Source organism: Parus major, chromosome 4, assembly GCF_001522545.3.
Source record: "Parus major isolate Abel chromosome 4, Parus_major1.1, whole genome shotgun sequence".
NCBI classification, from domain to species: domain Eukaryota; kingdom Metazoa; phylum Chordata; class Aves; order Passeriformes; family Paridae; genus Parus; species Parus major.
The window spans coordinates 25,115,247-25,131,767 of NC_031771.1; the positions used below are offsets into that span (position 1 = coordinate 25,115,247).

At 42.3% G+C, this 16,521-nt stretch overlaps 1 protein-coding gene across 1 annotated transcript; it reads right to left on the reverse strand.

Moving 5' to 3' along the window:
• Nucleotides 1-855: 855 nt before the first annotated feature.
• Nucleotides 856-16,436, reverse strand: REST (RE1 silencing transcription factor). Its single transcript, XM_015625079.3, has 3 exons — nt 15,281-16,436; nt 9,349-9,432; nt 856-6,341 (listed from the first exon to the last, which is right to left on the reverse strand). Exons 1-3 carry the CDS (start codon nt 16,179-16,181, stop codon nt 4,642-4,644), a joined length of 2,685 nt encoding a protein of 894 aa, XP_015480565.1. The 5' UTR covers nt 16,182-16,436; the 3' UTR covers nt 856-4,641.
• Between the last annotated feature and the right edge of the window lie 85 nt (nt 16,437-16,521).

Consider the following 16,521-nt stretch of genomic DNA (forward strand, 5'->3'; position numbering starts at 1 on the left):
CTTTCACTACACCTCGACCTGTGTCTGTGTGATCTATTCATCTTCAACAACAACATAAGCCAGCTTGTCCCAGGAACACCTTCCTGAGGGTGAGGGGTAGCACTAGCTGTGGTACAAAGGCCAGGGCCTCCTCTATTGATCCAGTTTGAAATCATTAACTCAGCACAGGGGAAGAGGCACGCAGGTACCCAGCCCCTGCCATCTCCATGCCCCACTCTCACATCTCCCTTGCAGTCTGTGGGCAGGCTCAGGCACCACTCCTGCTCCCTGCCCGTGCCATAAACTGCTCACACGCAGCCCACAAAACTCCAGGAGCAGCCCAAGCCTGTCCCTTGCCCGGGCACTGGCAGGCCCTGCCACTCTGCAGCCCCCAAGACTATGTGCTGTGCCAGCACTGCACCCTGCTCCTTGCTGCTGGAGTAACAGCTGCAGGGCTCACAAACTTCCACTGTCACCTGCATTACCTCTGAAACACGAATTTAAATTCCACAGCTTCCATCAAGCTGCACTTCTTCTCCGCTGGCAGAGAATACTGCCCTTCATGCCCATCCTTCCAAATCACAAAGAGGTTCAGCATTGCATTTGAACCTTGTCCGTGTGCATGCAGCCTGCCCCTTGAGCCCTGTCCTTACTAAAGTGGGCAGGAAAATGAAAACAAGACGTGGAACAGGAAAAAAGTTATTTCTGGAGTCACTGTCCCTGTCTGCAGCCAAGTCTGGCATCTCTGTACTGACTCTCCCCCAGGCCCACCTGCCTGGCCCCAGGTCCTCAGGAGCTCTGTCCATGACACTGGCACTGCTCATGCCCCTAATTTCAAATGGCTTCCACAGCCATTAATAAGTGGAAGATGGAAGCTGCAGGTTCCTTAATAAAGTTTATTTAATCATAACTATGCTTAGGAAAATACACTTGTAAAGGTTAATATAATGCAATTTAGTTTAACTTTATACTACATTTTGAACAAAAGACTTCTTATACATGATTTAGGTAAAAACAGGAAGTATGATCTGGCTCGTTTTACATCTATTACAAATGCAGAAAAGACTGTCATGCACTACAGTAGAGAGCATGAAAAAAAAAATTACCTTTGGTTTAATTCAGAGAATACAAGTATTGCACTGTAAAAGCATCAAACATGGTGCAACTAAACATCATAAACATGTTTCCATGCCAGCTTACAAAAGTTTGTTAGCTAGTGTAATTTTAGAGGGGGGAAAAATATATGTACACATAAAACAATTTCTTTAGCTATTTGGATTCTGTTAATATCATATGCACGCCACATATCTACACAACTGACATTCAAGAAAACTCTTGAATTTGATTTAATACCTTTCTACATTAAATCTGTTGAAATCAATGACATTACTGTATCTTAACTGGCCTGTCAGCTGTTAAACATTCTTTTTTAAATGACTAAAGTTCCAGCCTAGATCATCAAAATCCAGAAACAACAATTGCAATACCATGGATTTTAAGTGCCTAGCTAGACATTTCTTGACCAGTTTTCAGGGCAGTTAGTTTGAGTGTATAGATTCATAGAGAAAAAGCCCAAAACACATGACTCAACCAAGGGCTGGCAGTGTAGGGGTGTATCAGCATGCTAATCCTTCCAACCACGTATTGGAGGCTGAACACAAATACAGGTATTATTGCCAAAAAACACAAACATGCTAGCATTGGCAAAACCAACACAAAATAATTTAACAGTATTGAAAAAGACCAAAAAAAAAAAAAAAACCAAAAAAAAAAAGGCATTGTTCAAAGGGAGACACAGCAATGTAAGACCACCATACATGGTGGGCTACGTGACCCGCACTCCCCCTCAAATACTCATATTAGCAGTGCCTAACATTTGAGACAAACATAATGCATTACATCCTTGCCTTTTTACTGTAACATAATCCCAAACTTTGCAGAGAATTCCAACACAGTTCTGCACCAAGATTAGCTAGTTCAGGATGTTGTTGATGGCTCTCAGATAGAAAAAATCAACTTTTCTTCTTCTCGTTAATAATTTATTTTCAGTTTCTCGGCTTGTGGTAGGAAACTCCACCAAAGAGGAGCCAACTGTTGTCTTTGAAGAGTTCTTGTCAGATCAAGCATTGAAACCTTGACCACTTCACAGAAATGTGCAGCAGAGAATTTCAGAGAATCACCTTTGCTTTTGTCTCACAGAGAGGACTTTAAAGTCAGTCAACAGCATCGTTTTCTTTAAAAAACAAACAGGAAAAAATTATCAGGCCAATCCATGTGTTTACTTGAACATAGCTAAAGTCCTTGAAGTCTCTCACATAATGGCAAAGGCTCTTTGCAAGGATAGGAGGGGAGCTTTAAACCTCTACACAGTACTGAGATTCCCAGCATCTGCTCATATCACTCACAAATGGTGGCAACATTTATATATAAAGAAACACTATTATGAAGAAAAAAAAAATACATCTAAAACTATTACAACTGGTAGTTTAGGAAAACAATTCAACTAGGTTTGTCTTCTTAATGTTTAACATAAATATAGATGCAACTTGATCTTGAGTTGACAATGATTGTCGCAGCCAAGGTAAGGATTGAACACTATCTATGCAAACAAAAACTCACTATACATTATACAACTTATTTCTGCCTTGAGGGATGCCTTCCCTCTCAAATCTTTGGCCTCCTATTACCAATCTCTCCCAAAAGCAGAAGCAATGTAGAATTGTTGCTCTCAATTCATTCACAGCAGTGGGTTTGTTTGGAGGGGAAGATGCTGTGGGGACAACACAGTGAAGAACGGGGATTATTCCAGAGCTTACACAGAGAGAGTTACTTGCAATGAAATTGCTCTGACAAAATGTTGTCTGGACTCTTCAACTCCACTCCCCAAGTAACAGCTGCCTCCAAATTTGCTTCTTTGGAGCTGTCCCCAACTGCTCCTGCTGGAAAGGCAGCTAATGACAGTCAGAAGAGTGCACAGATGGGACCTGGAGGGTTTTGCTTCTTCCCTGCTGGTTTGGATTTTGTTTACATTTTGCCACTGGTTGGCTACAAGCAGTTAGGTATGCAATCTCTCTTGCATTTATGTGTGCTAGAAATGGAATCTGTTTAGAATTAAAAACTCCTGGCATGACATGTAGACCTGAGATGACAATCTGATAACTTACATATTTCTCTCTGCATGGAAGCAGGATGGTTTTATTAAATATAACTTGAATTAATATGGAGCAGAAATTCCTACAGATTTTTAATGCCAGGTTTGTTGCTTACCAGTTGATTTATCTTTATTTGTTCATTTGGGTGTTTTTTTTGTGTATGAGATGTTAGATTATATCACTGCTACTATTTTATTTTTTTAAAGCTCATGAAGATTTACTGCTGTCCACCACAAAAATGAAAATGGAAGGGGGGGAAAAAAATCACCCAGACTTGCAGAATCTGCAGACTGTTTCCACTGAGAGTGATTATTTTCCTGTCTGGTGATCCCAAATTATAAATCTGAATTTATTACTCTGCATGTGTATTCAAAGTATCATAAAGTGGCATTTTCGTGACAGAATAAATCCTGTAAAAGTGTTTTGGAACTGCACTGGTATAATTTTGCTCAAGGACTGTACAATTCTAAACCCAGTTAAAAATACATAGCCAAGCAGTTCATAATTTCAGCAACTTCATGCACAGTTAATCACACCCCAGGAAAACAAGAAAAATCTGCAGTAAGGAGCATCACAGAAAACTGTCCCATGGTAAGCAACAAGTCTGAACGTTTCCAAATAAAAAAACCTTACACATACAAAACCAAACATGCATATATAAAGTGTACATATACTGCACAAGCGCTATTCCTAGAAGATTAAACTGCATAGGTAAAAATCAAAAACAAGTGCAACATTTTAAGCCCTTAAAGCACAATCAAAAAACAAAAAGCAGAAATTAAAAATAACAAACTTGCTCCCCCACAACAAAGCCAATTACAGATCAGTGATTAAAATATTAATCAAGATAGAGGTTCTCCAGTCAAAAGTTGGAAGGACTACTCTCAAATTTTGGCTCATCATTCACGCTTAGGGGATCTGAAATGTACGTTCATAATTGTAATTAGCTTAAACAGTTATGTTCATCACTAGCCAACTTTGATTTCTTTTACAAAGTGCTCTTTATGTGATAGAAGCTATCTTCCTGGTAGAAAAACCATCAAGTAGTTTAACACTTTGAACATCAAGATACATTAAAAAGAGCTAAAAAAATAAAAAAGAGGAAAGGGAAAAAGGGAGAGAAAGAGTTGGCTGCTAGAACAAAAAGCAACTTATGCCAGTGGCTCTATAAACATCCAACTTGTATATTGTTAGCTCCAGTCTTGTTCCTAAAAGTCAGTTTATAAATGAGCTGCATAAGCTAACAGACTAGAAGCTTACAGTGACTGTGTAGGACACAACCTCATACACCCTACCTGCTTTCTCTAATTAAGAGATCCAATAGTTAATGAGTTCACCGTGACACATAAAGTTGTCAAAAATATTTTCAACTTAAAAAAAAAAACCTAAACCAAAAAAGAAAACAATGCAGACACTAAAGCAAACCGTGCTTAAAAAAAATAAATCTACAATATTTTTACATAAGCTGTGTAAGATCTTACAAAAGAAGATTCCCCAAACACAGCTGTTTCTACTCCTGCCCTTTTGCTGCCTTCTCGAGATAATACACATTAACTAAGTGCCTGTTGAGGTGCTTGCTGTATTCACCTTCCTTTTTAAATGAGCGGTCACAAAAAATGCACACATAGTTCTCCCTGGCCACCGTGGTGTCCGGAGCTCCCTGTGACATCTTTGGACTCGTTTCCTCTTGTACAGAGCGAGCACCGTTTAACCCCGAGTCGTCACTTCCTTCTGATATGTTGTCACTGATGTCACTGCCTTCATGGCTGTGGATGCCCTCATCCTCATCCATTTCCTGAGATTCATTCACGGCTGTGTTATCCCGAGATAAGGACAGAGACACTTTAGGGCTTTGTGTACTCCCGTCTGCGGGCACAGGTGCTGGCGCAGCATCTCCTGTTGACTCTGTCGCTGGCAGGCTTGTCTTGGTCAGGTCCATCGGGTTTGAGTTAGTCTCAGTTTCTGCCACAGTTTCCTCTGGCTCCTTCTCAGGTGCCAGATCTGGTACCACATCCATGAGTACATCCAAGCTTTTTTCAGAAGACACTGCATGGGCAGATTCCTCAGGACAAGTGTCTTCCTCTTTGTCTGCCTGTCTCTCCTCCTCTTTTGCACCGCCTCCAGTGTCTTCACTGTCTCCTGCTACTGCAGGCATTTCTTGGTCCTCTACCTCACCTTCTGTGTTTGCATCCTGAGCTGGCAGACAAAGCTTCCCTGGACCCTGGACGCAGTTTCCTTTGGGATCAGTGCTCTCCCCACTAAGAGCTTGATCACCATTGTTGTTTAACACCACTGCATCAGTGGGAGCTTGCTCCTTCTGGTCACTGCCCTGAGTGTCCAGCTTCACACCTCCATCTTCTTCTGTGATAGGATACTCATCTGGCATCTCCTCTTCCTCAATCTTCTCCTGCTCAAGTTTACTGCTCTTTTTACTGTGCTTAATTTTCAGAGCTTTCTTTTTTCTGTTTTTCTTGAGGCAAAAATTTTGCTTTTTAGGCTCTTCCTCTGGCACAACATCACTTTTTGGAGCTTCCTGGCAGTCTCTGGATTTAGCTTCCACTTTCTTTTTCTTTTTTGTTACTACTGAGGTATCATTTGCAGGCTCTTGCTTTGAGGAAGTTGCCTCAGTCTCTGCCTTTCTTTTGACCTTCTTTGTTTTACACGTTTTCTCCGTACTTTTCTCAGTTTTAATATCCACCTCCTTGTTTTCTGAAGCCGATTTCCGACTTCTGGTTGTCACCTGGCCTGCAGAAACATTGCTTGCTGACTTCTTTTCCTTTGCTGAGTTATCTTTTTTCTCCACCTTCACAATTTTCTCCGTTTTCTTTGAGGCTGAATCCCCTTTCGTTGGTTCTTTCTCCACTTTGTCATTACCGCTCTCAGAAAAGTCAGCTTCGCTCTTTTTAGTCCGTAGCTTCACCTTTGAGACATCCATGGTGATGTCAGAACAATCGGGATGCCTGGACTTGATGTGATACTGCAGGTTACATTTTTTAGACGCTGCATAATCACAAACAGGGCAGAGGAACTGGCGCGGGTTGATGTGGAGCTCAACGTGCTTTTTGAAATTGCTGCGGTCAGCGGTCTTGTAGTTACAGTGCGGGCAGATCAGAGGCTTCGGCCCGTTGTGCACTTGCCTCGCGTGACGAGTCACTTCGTGCTGGTTTGAGGCCACATAGCTGCACTGGTCACATTTGAATGGCTTCTCACCTAAGGAAGGAAGGACGGAAGGGAATGATGGTGATTATTAAGCGTGGTGGTTGTGGGGCAATCACTTCCCACTAATACAGATACAGAAATATGAAACTTGAAAAGGATAAAAAAAAAAATTATCCATGCGCCTTTAAAATTAAGCAAAGTCAACGTAAGAAATCCACAAGTCACAAACACATTCACAAGACACTAAGAACAAAATACAAAAAAAAAAGAGAGAAGGGGTGAGGGCTGGGAGGAAGGGGATCCAAAACCAAACAAGCAGTAACAACGTCACAGGTTCTGGCTAGGCATACATACCGGCAGAGATCTCTCTACAGTAATATTAGCAAATGGAATCCATACCCAACTGGTCCATTGAATGCATTGTAGAGAAATGGAAATGTAACATTTGATGAATAGCAGTTTCACACAAACGTTTCAAAAAAGTCCAACTCAACTTTAGACAGATTTAGCATACTTCATGTTTGCATTGAAAAGGAAATGAGGGAAAAGAAGTTAGCAAAAAACCTAAGAACATGAAAGGGGTACCCAGATGATCTCTACCTCTCAAAAAATTCAGTTAACTGTTTTGGTGCCTCAAACAAATAGTGCTCTGGCTGCAGGCTACCCTTGGCAAGCCAACCAAATGCAGTCCACAGCCATCATGTTACTACTAAAATCTGCATCTACCTTAGTGTAATGACTCCTGTAGAAGTGTTCCTGAAATGTTCTGTTCAGTGCATGACACTGCAGCAGAAGTAGCTTTCCTCTTACAGATCAAAGCAAATAGGAAAAACACTTCTAGTGCAACATCTCAAGTCCAGAAATACTTTGGGAGCATCTGTGCATGTGCCAATTTAGCTGAGGAATTTGGTATGCCCCTGAGCTCTGAACCAGCATCTCAAAACCGATCTGCAGAACTAATGCATGCTACTTCTTCAGTATGTTGAAAATACACTCCAGTCCCTTCTGTTCATGATACAATAGTGCTTCTTCCACCCCTGCAAGCCACTGCCCATTCTCAAACATGCTCTGTAGCATGACTCAGGAGACCAGCCAGCCTGCACTGAAGATGTGGTGCCTGTTTGTGTGTTAACCACATGATCTGCAACACCCTAACAAACTCCAGAAAAAGTTGTGCTGCCTCCCTGGCAGGAAGCAGGGGGACAATTGTTTAAGAGTCTAGATCATCTTGGGTCTATCTACAGCATCTATCTGTTATTTAAAGAAGAGCTACTTTGATTCCCTCCCTCACCACTTTACTTCCTTCTTTTTTCTTCCCACTTCCTGGTGAAATTTTCTACAAGTTTAAGCTTGATGTGCTCATTGCTCATCCCTCCTCCAAGTATAAAGCCTTTATCACCTACACCTCAAAGAACAGTTCTGTGTTGCACTGCGGCAGGACAAGAACAGCCTCTCTTACACGAACAAGCTGTTCCAAGTGCACAGAGTGCTCAGGGTAACTCAAAGATAGCATGTGGAGAGTTAGTGTCCATTGCTTCTACTAAAGCCTGGAGTTTTATTGTGCAAGTGGAAAGGATATGTACCAAGATGGCTGAAAAAACAGCTGCAAATTAGGCTCTAAACCACTGTCATTTGCTGTCTGACATGAGAAGAAAGCTACAGCACCCTTGGGCCTTAAACAGCCAGCCTGTCCAGAAATTGCCATAGAAAAGGTGCAGCTGCCTGGGCAATGGAACAAAACATACAATAGAATTTAGGAGAGCTACTAATACAAGACCTCTGATGGCAAAAGTCATGCCTTCCCTCAGAGACCTTTGAGGCAGATCCCACTCCTTACCTCCTTCGCAGTTGAGACTTCCTTGCACAGAACAAGGGCAGAGCAAATATGTCTGTGAAATGGTTTCCAGGTTCGGTTTTGACCAAACCATTTGCAAATTTGGTGGTTCATTTGCAAACCAGAGGTTCAACCAAATATTATTTTTGTTTCTGAAGCAGAATACTACATTCACAAAATTCTCACACCAAAACACTGACGTCATTTTAAAGCTGGCTATTTTTAATGGGCCCAAGCCCAAGCCTTGCTCTACTACAGTTAAAACTGCCTGTCTCCTGGCTTCAATTAAAAGCTTCATCAATTGAAATTGAGACAATTACTGTTCAGGAGACTTCAATTCCTGTTTGCCAGCATAAGGAATTCACCTAGGGCTGGTCAATTCAGATTTTATAAAAACAAATCAAAAGCACAGGCTCAGGTCTACCTGAACTCCCTTATGAATGTCATAAAGGACAACTATGCTTGTGTCTGTGGTGTTACAACTCCCAAAAATGCTGTTAATTCATTCAAAAAGAGATTCACAAGAACACAAGAGCAAATGTTTGTAACACCACAGCTCACGACCAGCAATGGGATATAAAGGCTAGTGAAAATTGCTAATTTGGCTTTTAGTGCCACAAGACTGAGTCACTAGACATGCACATCCTCTGAGTTTGCTTTTTCTCCTGTGTTTCCTTGACATAAACAGACACTAATTTACATCACTGTGTCATACTAAACAAAAGCTAAGGGTTCCCTCAGAACCCCTGGATGAGACTGGATCCCAAGCATCACAGAGGAGATTCTCAGCTACTCAAAATGTTCCCAGCTTCAATGATTTGAACTCAACTATGACAGCAGACAGCACACAAGAATTTGTTCCTATATCATCACAATATTGTATTTATTACTAGATTACTAGGACTATTAGAGCAGCCCTATGAATATCAGATTAGATCTTGAAAAGTAAAAAGAAAAATATATATTTCCATTATCAGTTTTATTCATGACACTTAGCATTGCTAGAAAGACAACCTTCCCATTAAAAAAGGAGCTAAAGCTCAGGCCATACTGGCTAAGATGGCATCTTACACAGAACTGGGCAGACTTTAGGCTTTAGGTGGCCCTTCTAAAGCCAGTGTCTGGCCCAGATGACCTCCAGAGGTCCCTTCCTACTGCAGCCATGCTGTGGTATCATGACCCACCCTCTCTTCCTCAGTCACGCTGCTGCCACTCCGTACCAACCTGAGTGGGTGCGCATGTGCCTGGTTAAATGGGTCTTCTGAGAGCTGGAGTAAGGACACATCGCACACTGATAGGGTCGTTCCCCTGCAAAAACAAACAGCACAGCAGTTACTGAAACACAGCAGATTCCCAGACTTGGTTACCAGGCCACACAGGGGAGGCTGTCACAGATCCTCACACTGGATTTGAGGGCATGATATTTCTCAGCAAAGGGAAAGTGAGAAGAATGTGCCCAAGCTGGACCACTGCAACGTGTCATGCCTTATGAATGAGGGTAGTAAAAGCAAAGGATATGACAGAGGCACATCCTAATGTTCACCTGGGGTCAACAGTAACCTCAGCCAAAAGATGCTGAGGACAGAGAACTTCAGGAAGCCTTAAGCCACCAGGCCTGAGTTCCCTACAGCACTTTGTCCCAACACTCAGAAGATGCACAAAGGATCCTGTAAGAAACTAGGTATGTTCTTGCTTTGCTTAAAACCTTACCTGATACCTCCATATTTAATTTGGATTAAGATGGGATACGACCATCCATTCCACATGAACTTGTATTTACCAGAACACAAGTGCAGATACAGCAGGTCTTTGCTTCCAAAGTTTTACTGGCAGAGTGAAAATACTTGCAGCACAGAAAAGCATGATGCTCCAATCAGTGAACTTATGATGTTAGCAAAAACTTAAGTTCAGCATAAATATTTCAAAGAGTCAAAATCCCATGCCTGAAGAGTTATTGGTTCTGAAGAACTAATGGAAACTAACCTGTCATAAATTTTATCTCCACTGAGAACAGTCAGTTTGTAATTGTAGCTAAAAATTGTATCAGTACAATGATACTTGAAAATCTTTTTCAAGTGAAGACAAACAAAGGCAGACAGTTTTATAATTAACATGTTAGGTAGGTCCAGATAAGTACCAGGGCTTACTAACTGCTAGCACACTGCTAGCACACTGTCTCCACTAAAAACACTTTTTATTCTTGGGTAGACAGAGGAGAGAGGAGAGAGGAGAGAGGAGAATGAAGCTGAAAAGGGAAACAGAAGTTACTCAGTCCTAATATTTATTCAAATCTCAGCCAGAATTACACTGCATTTTGATAAATTTGCTACATATGAGGCATACAACCAAGGTACTCTCCAAATCACAGAGACCTGGACATTAGCAAAAGCCCTGCACACAGGCTATGTGCTCACTTTCAGAGGGCACACTTCTATCTGCAGCAGCAAAGATCTGCATCTGCCAGTGTGATGTGAGGCTCTACTGCTGGCCTGTGCCAAAACGGCAGTAGAAGCAGCCTTTGTAATGCAGATTAATTCCACATTTCTTCCTTCCATCAAACATTTAGACTATCGTTCTTGATTAGATCAGCAGTTTAAAGGTAAATTCACCCTAACAACCACAACTCCCCTCCCTTTCCAATTAAAACAAGGTAGGAGATTGGCGAAATAGACACAATAAGATTAAGTCATGTTCAAGGGAGGGGTTGTCCTTTTGTTACAAAGAAATGGTTTTGGTTTTAAATGACTCCTTACAATTAAAAAATATGTGGCCAAAGGTCCTGGAATATTCAGTCATATCTTCTTCCCATTACCTGAAATTTCATATCTGTAAAGTTACCTGCAACATTAGGAATGTGAAACAGGCTTTCTCTTGTGGCCTTTTTTACATACGGCACAGCAACAAAACATACTAGATTTAAGTATAATGAACACAACTAATTTAAAATGTATTATTGCCACTTGAGAATTAAATGGATTGTACAGGCTGTTCTGTAAAATACTATTCCCCAAAGGATTTGTATTGTAATCTTACAAGCTGGTTCATTATATGCAAACAAGCCATCAAAAAAACCTCTCCAAAAGACACTTACAGAATAAGCCCCAATCTAGCAAAAGCTCAAGCAGGCACTTAACTCTATGCAAACGAACAGGCAGCCTGACATCAGTATACAAGTTTAAGACCATCTTGTTAAGGAAAGTTCCCAGTCTGACCTTCCAGGAGACTCTGGCAGCCACACTCCCAAGGCCAGACTGCTGGGACCGAAGCCCCTTCACGGCGGTGGCTCCAGTGACCCAACAGGTGCCCCACTTGACTCCCTGCACACCCCACTCACACACTGTCAGACCAGGCTTCCTTCCCAGTTTGACCCCAGCTTTCCCATAGCACTCTCAGACATCTCTTTCCATAAAGCCATTTACTCATGGCACAGTAACACACAAACACCTGGAGCTGGTGCCTCTGAAGAGGACCCAAGAGTGGGACCCCTGCACTTTTTTACCCTCACAATCTACCTGCACACAAGTAGTGCTCCTCCTCCCCAGTCTTCTGCTCCTGCTGTTAAGCCTCTCCATGTCCATCTAGCTTGCTGGCATTCCCAGTCTTCATCTGCTTTGTTGTCCAAAAGGTTGGCTGTTCATGGCTCCTGCTGTGTCTGCCAGTGTCCACTCACCTGGCTGCCACCACTGCTACAGGTTTGGCAATTCACTCTCGGTACTCTCACTCTGAGCAAAACCTGACCTTGAACTGCAGCTTACACACTGAGCCACCTGCACCAAAGGTACTCCTCAAAAATCTCTTGATAAAGCCTTTTTTTTATAATGCCATTAGAAGTACCATCTGCTTGAAACAAATCTGCTTCCACTAAACTTCCAGCACAGTGGCAAGCAAGAAAGACCCCCTCTCACAACAAACAAAATAAAATAAAATAAAATAAATAATAAAAAAAAAACCCAACCACAAACCAAACCAAAACCAAAACTAGACACAGAACATTGTGACTGACTAAAGCAGAAGTTTTAGTTATATAGCCCTTCAGGTAATTTTCAAGGATGTTTTCTAGAAATTTCTTCTAACAAGCAAAATAGAGAAAAAAGAAAGAGAACAATGCTGCACTGTCTTGCACATAGTACAGCTCCAGAATCAGCAGGTAAATCAAGTCAAAACTTGGTCTAAAAGGTCTAACGAGCAGAAACGAGCCCAGGTAGATCTGTCCCTGACACAAAGAGTCCTTTCTGCCCATGCAGCAGAGGAACAGATTGTCCTGAACACCTCCAGCCAGCCACTCCTGGGCAGCAGATATGCTCTTGCAATGCAGCCCCCTTCCCTGCTCCTGGCCACGTGCTCTGGTATTTGCATTAGTAAGGCAATTAAGTTCACTGACCAGCAGAAAACCAACCTGGGGAAGAGGAAAGGAGTATTTTTACTCCTTTACTCCATTTTAGTGAACTGAATCAACTAGTCCCAGGATACAGGTAGAAAACTGAGACTACCTTTCTCCAGCAGCAGCACATTTATCCTGTGAAACTCCACTCTGTACAGTCAGTGTTTCAGAAAGCTGTATGGCTCTAACACAGCAGAATCAAATTAACTGCAAAGAGGCATTTTCCCCCACAAAAAAGTCTGATGAAGAACGAAAAGCAAGAGAGAAAGAAAAGTATCTATCCAAAATTATTTAACATATTAGCAATCAGGAAACCAAAGAAACAAACAATTCCAACTTTCTTCTTTAATATTCTGAACCCATAAAAATAATAACATAAAATAGGAAGAAAATGATGGATGCATCATTCATTTTTCCCAACAAATAGGTTTCTTTAGTTTTAAATTAAAACTACAATCCAAAGCTATTTTAGTATCATTCAGACAGCTTTTACTAAATTCAATACTGTTATGTAAACAGTCTGCAAATACTTTTGACTATAAAATTGCTGTGGGTGCTTTTTCAAGGCTTTTTTGGGTTGAGGGTTGTTTGGGGGCATTTTTTGTGCATTCTGGTTTTGTTTGTGTTCTTTAAGGCAATTTATTACACATTAGTATTGGCAGAAACTTTTAGCCTGGTGTACAAAATATACCTGCCAGGAGATTATTCCTTCTTTTAATACTCTGGCTTTAACACTGTCCTCCACAAAATCAGTGTTACTGGAAACAAGGCACATTCCTAAATCATTCTACTAACATATTTGCAAGTTTTTTATCAAGCAAGAAGTGCCTGAAAGAACTTAACTATGTAGTTATGTAGTAGCTAAGAAAGATCTAAAAGGGTAAACTAAAACACTGAAATCATAATCACTCATTCCAGCTTAATTAAAGTAATGAAAAGAACCAGAAACCCTGACTGCACCACTGTCTTCAAAGGAGAAAAAGGGGATCTGGATATGCTTGTTTTTTTAAAAAAAGTTTAATACAGTTCATCAGTAAAATGGTCAAATGCAGTGATAACAGAGTACTTCCTCAGTAAACATGCTTTCAAGGCTAGCTCCTGTATAACTCAAGCACTTTCAGAAATCAGAAAAGGGAACCTAATGGCATCCACAAACAAAAGCAGAGATGAATTTAAAGTTGAGAAAAATGTAAACTAGACAGGAATCAAAGCACTGGCTCATATTTGGCCATGAGATCCCTACATGATTCATTTGGCTTTTTCCTACTATTTTGCCATTTTTACCTGGTCTCTTTCCTGTTGTCTCCTACAAAACACACAAAGAAAATGAACTGTAGGATAAACGACACCATTTTCCTAACACCTCTCACAATAAACTTCGTTTACTTCTTTAGAAAAAAATATTTAGATAGGACTGAGTTTTAAACTGATGGTATCCTCTGAACAACAGCACACAGCTATTCTTAGGAGAACAGTATGTCTTAAAGTACTAAAATTCCCAGCAGACACTCCCAGCCCCAACAAAGCAGACACTAAAGTGAGCTGACGAACACAAACTCCTGCGCACTTAAGATCAAGCCCAGCCCCGAGGCCTCCGGAGTGCCCACCCCTTCCAGACAGCTGCAGACAACTGAACTGAAACTTCCAAACCCTTCATGCCACTGCTGTGATAAAACATCACTTTAAGGGAGAAATTCCCCAGTGTCTTGCTCAGCCAGTGTAGTCTACAATAAAGGGGAACCAAGTCAGATGAGCACACTAGAAGATGGCTAGCAAGTGAGCCCTCTCCACAGAAAAGCCCTGACATGATGGAAGTAAAAGCTCCTAAGGAGCAGAAAGGAAGCTCTGAACTGCCCTCTCACTTCCACAGAAGGGATCAGGAGGCAAAGTAACTGTACCCCATGGCCCAGAGAGGTGAGAGGCTATGATAACCCCTCATCAAAAGGAGCTTTGCTTCTTCAGAACTCTCCATGTGAGAGGGTGGTGAGGCTCTCTGATAAAAAGTAAGATACTTCCTAAGTCACCCGTGGTCCCAGCGCACAGGACAGCAGTAACACTGCAGTCCTCTGATTCCACTTGGTATACACCAGGGAAAAAAGGGGCCTCTCACACTGTCCCTTCCAATTACAAACCAAGGTTAGGAGAAGTCAGGAAATCAGGCCAGACTCCCTCGAAGGCTTCCTACAGGGCAACAGAAGTATGTGTCTACTTCTGGCTGCTGCTGTGACGCAGGCCCTAGAAAAAATGAAGCCTCTGAGCATTAAAAGGAATTAATTCAATGTTCAACTCTTATTCTGACTTTGTGGATGCTGGAGGACTCCTCCGCATGTACATATCATCTCTTTCTTCTGTGTAATTACACTGTAGTCAAGTTTCAACTGAGTCTAAAGGTTTCCAGTTTCAAAACTACCTATGGGATTCAGGCACCTTTGGTCAACCTGTTTGTTTTGGTTTTAGACTACATCAGGTTTCAGTGTTGCGGACTCTGACAATTATCACAGATACGTTTTGTCATGCCCTCTTAAAAAAACTGGCTTAAAATTACTGAACAGGATGCCCTTCATCTCCTCTTGGGCACTTAACATGTCCTCTAGGACTGTAGACTGGAGCTCAAACAAAATTCCTCCACTAGGCTATAACCTGGTAGCACCAAGAGAAGAGAGCACAAAACTTCATCAGAATACAACAAACTTTGCAGGAAGACTCTGCTTGCTTCATTCATCACAGATTCAGTAGTCTTTCTGCACTTCAGTCAAAGAAAGATGAAAAACTTACCTGTGTGAGTTCGAATATGTTGAATATAATTGTTCTTCCGGTCTGAAAAATAGGAGCACTCTGAGCAGGTATACACTTTCCTGGGAAAATGGTTTCTTAGGTGTTTTTTCCAGTGATATTCACTGACAGTAGTGTAAGTGCATATGGTACACTTGTAGACTCTCTCATTTTCCCCTGCTTTGTTGTGGTGCTTCAAGTGAGCCAGATAGTGATCATATCTGTTAGTGTTATAGCCACAGCGATCACAACGGATTGGGCCCTTAGAGAAATCCACCTCTTCTGCAGTGCACGAATCAGACTCCTTCACCTGTGCTTGCTTTTCTGCATTTTCTTCCACAAAGAATTTCTTAGCACTGTGAACCCTGATATGATGCACAAACTCCTCTTCAGACTCTGCCTCATACTGGCAAGGCTTACAACGAAATGGTTTACTCTTCAAGCTCTTACACTTGTCCTCTGTGCTTTCTGGAGTACCCGGTGCTTCCAATGAGACATCTTTGTCCACACCGGGAGTCTTAGCAGGGGAACATGTAGCTGGACCTTGAGTTTCCACACTAGGAACCTCAAGGGAGCTTAATTCCACATTTTCAGGTGCCTCACGGTCACTCTCTGCAGCCTGGGTATCTTCTATACCCTCTCCATCACTATCTGAGAAGTTGCTGTCTCCCACCGTTGTCAGTTCTGCCATTTGTCTCTCTTCTCCAACCAGGTAATCACAGCAGTTGCCACTAACTTCTCCCGTCAAGGCCACATTTGCCAACATAATAAGCTGAGGAGCTGCCAGCTCAGCTTTAGAAAGGTCCTGTAAGTCATACATGTCATTGGACAATGCCATGCCAATATTAGAACTGCCCGGAAAGAGGCTGTTCCCACCAGACTGTCCCAGCACTTGAGTTGCCATGGCAGTAATTCTGTTGGAAGAGAAAAGGAACACCTGTAAGCACCCAAGTGTGGAAAAGCCTCCTGTGCTGTGTACTCTCCAAGCAGCCCTCCAGGGAACATCAAAAAAACTAAAGCTCCTTGCTGAGATGCTGGGGCAGCGGGAAACAGAACCCGGAGCTGGGGGGGTCTCGTTCCTCGCCCGAAGGGGCGGTTGGGCTCTTCCCTAGGTGTGGTTCAGGATCCCACCGTGTGGAGGACGGGTGGGAGGCGCTGACAACGGGGTCCCAGGGCCCAGGCGGGGCTCAGGACAGGCGACTGACCCCGGGCTCGGCCCCGCGGCTCCCGCCACGCCACACACC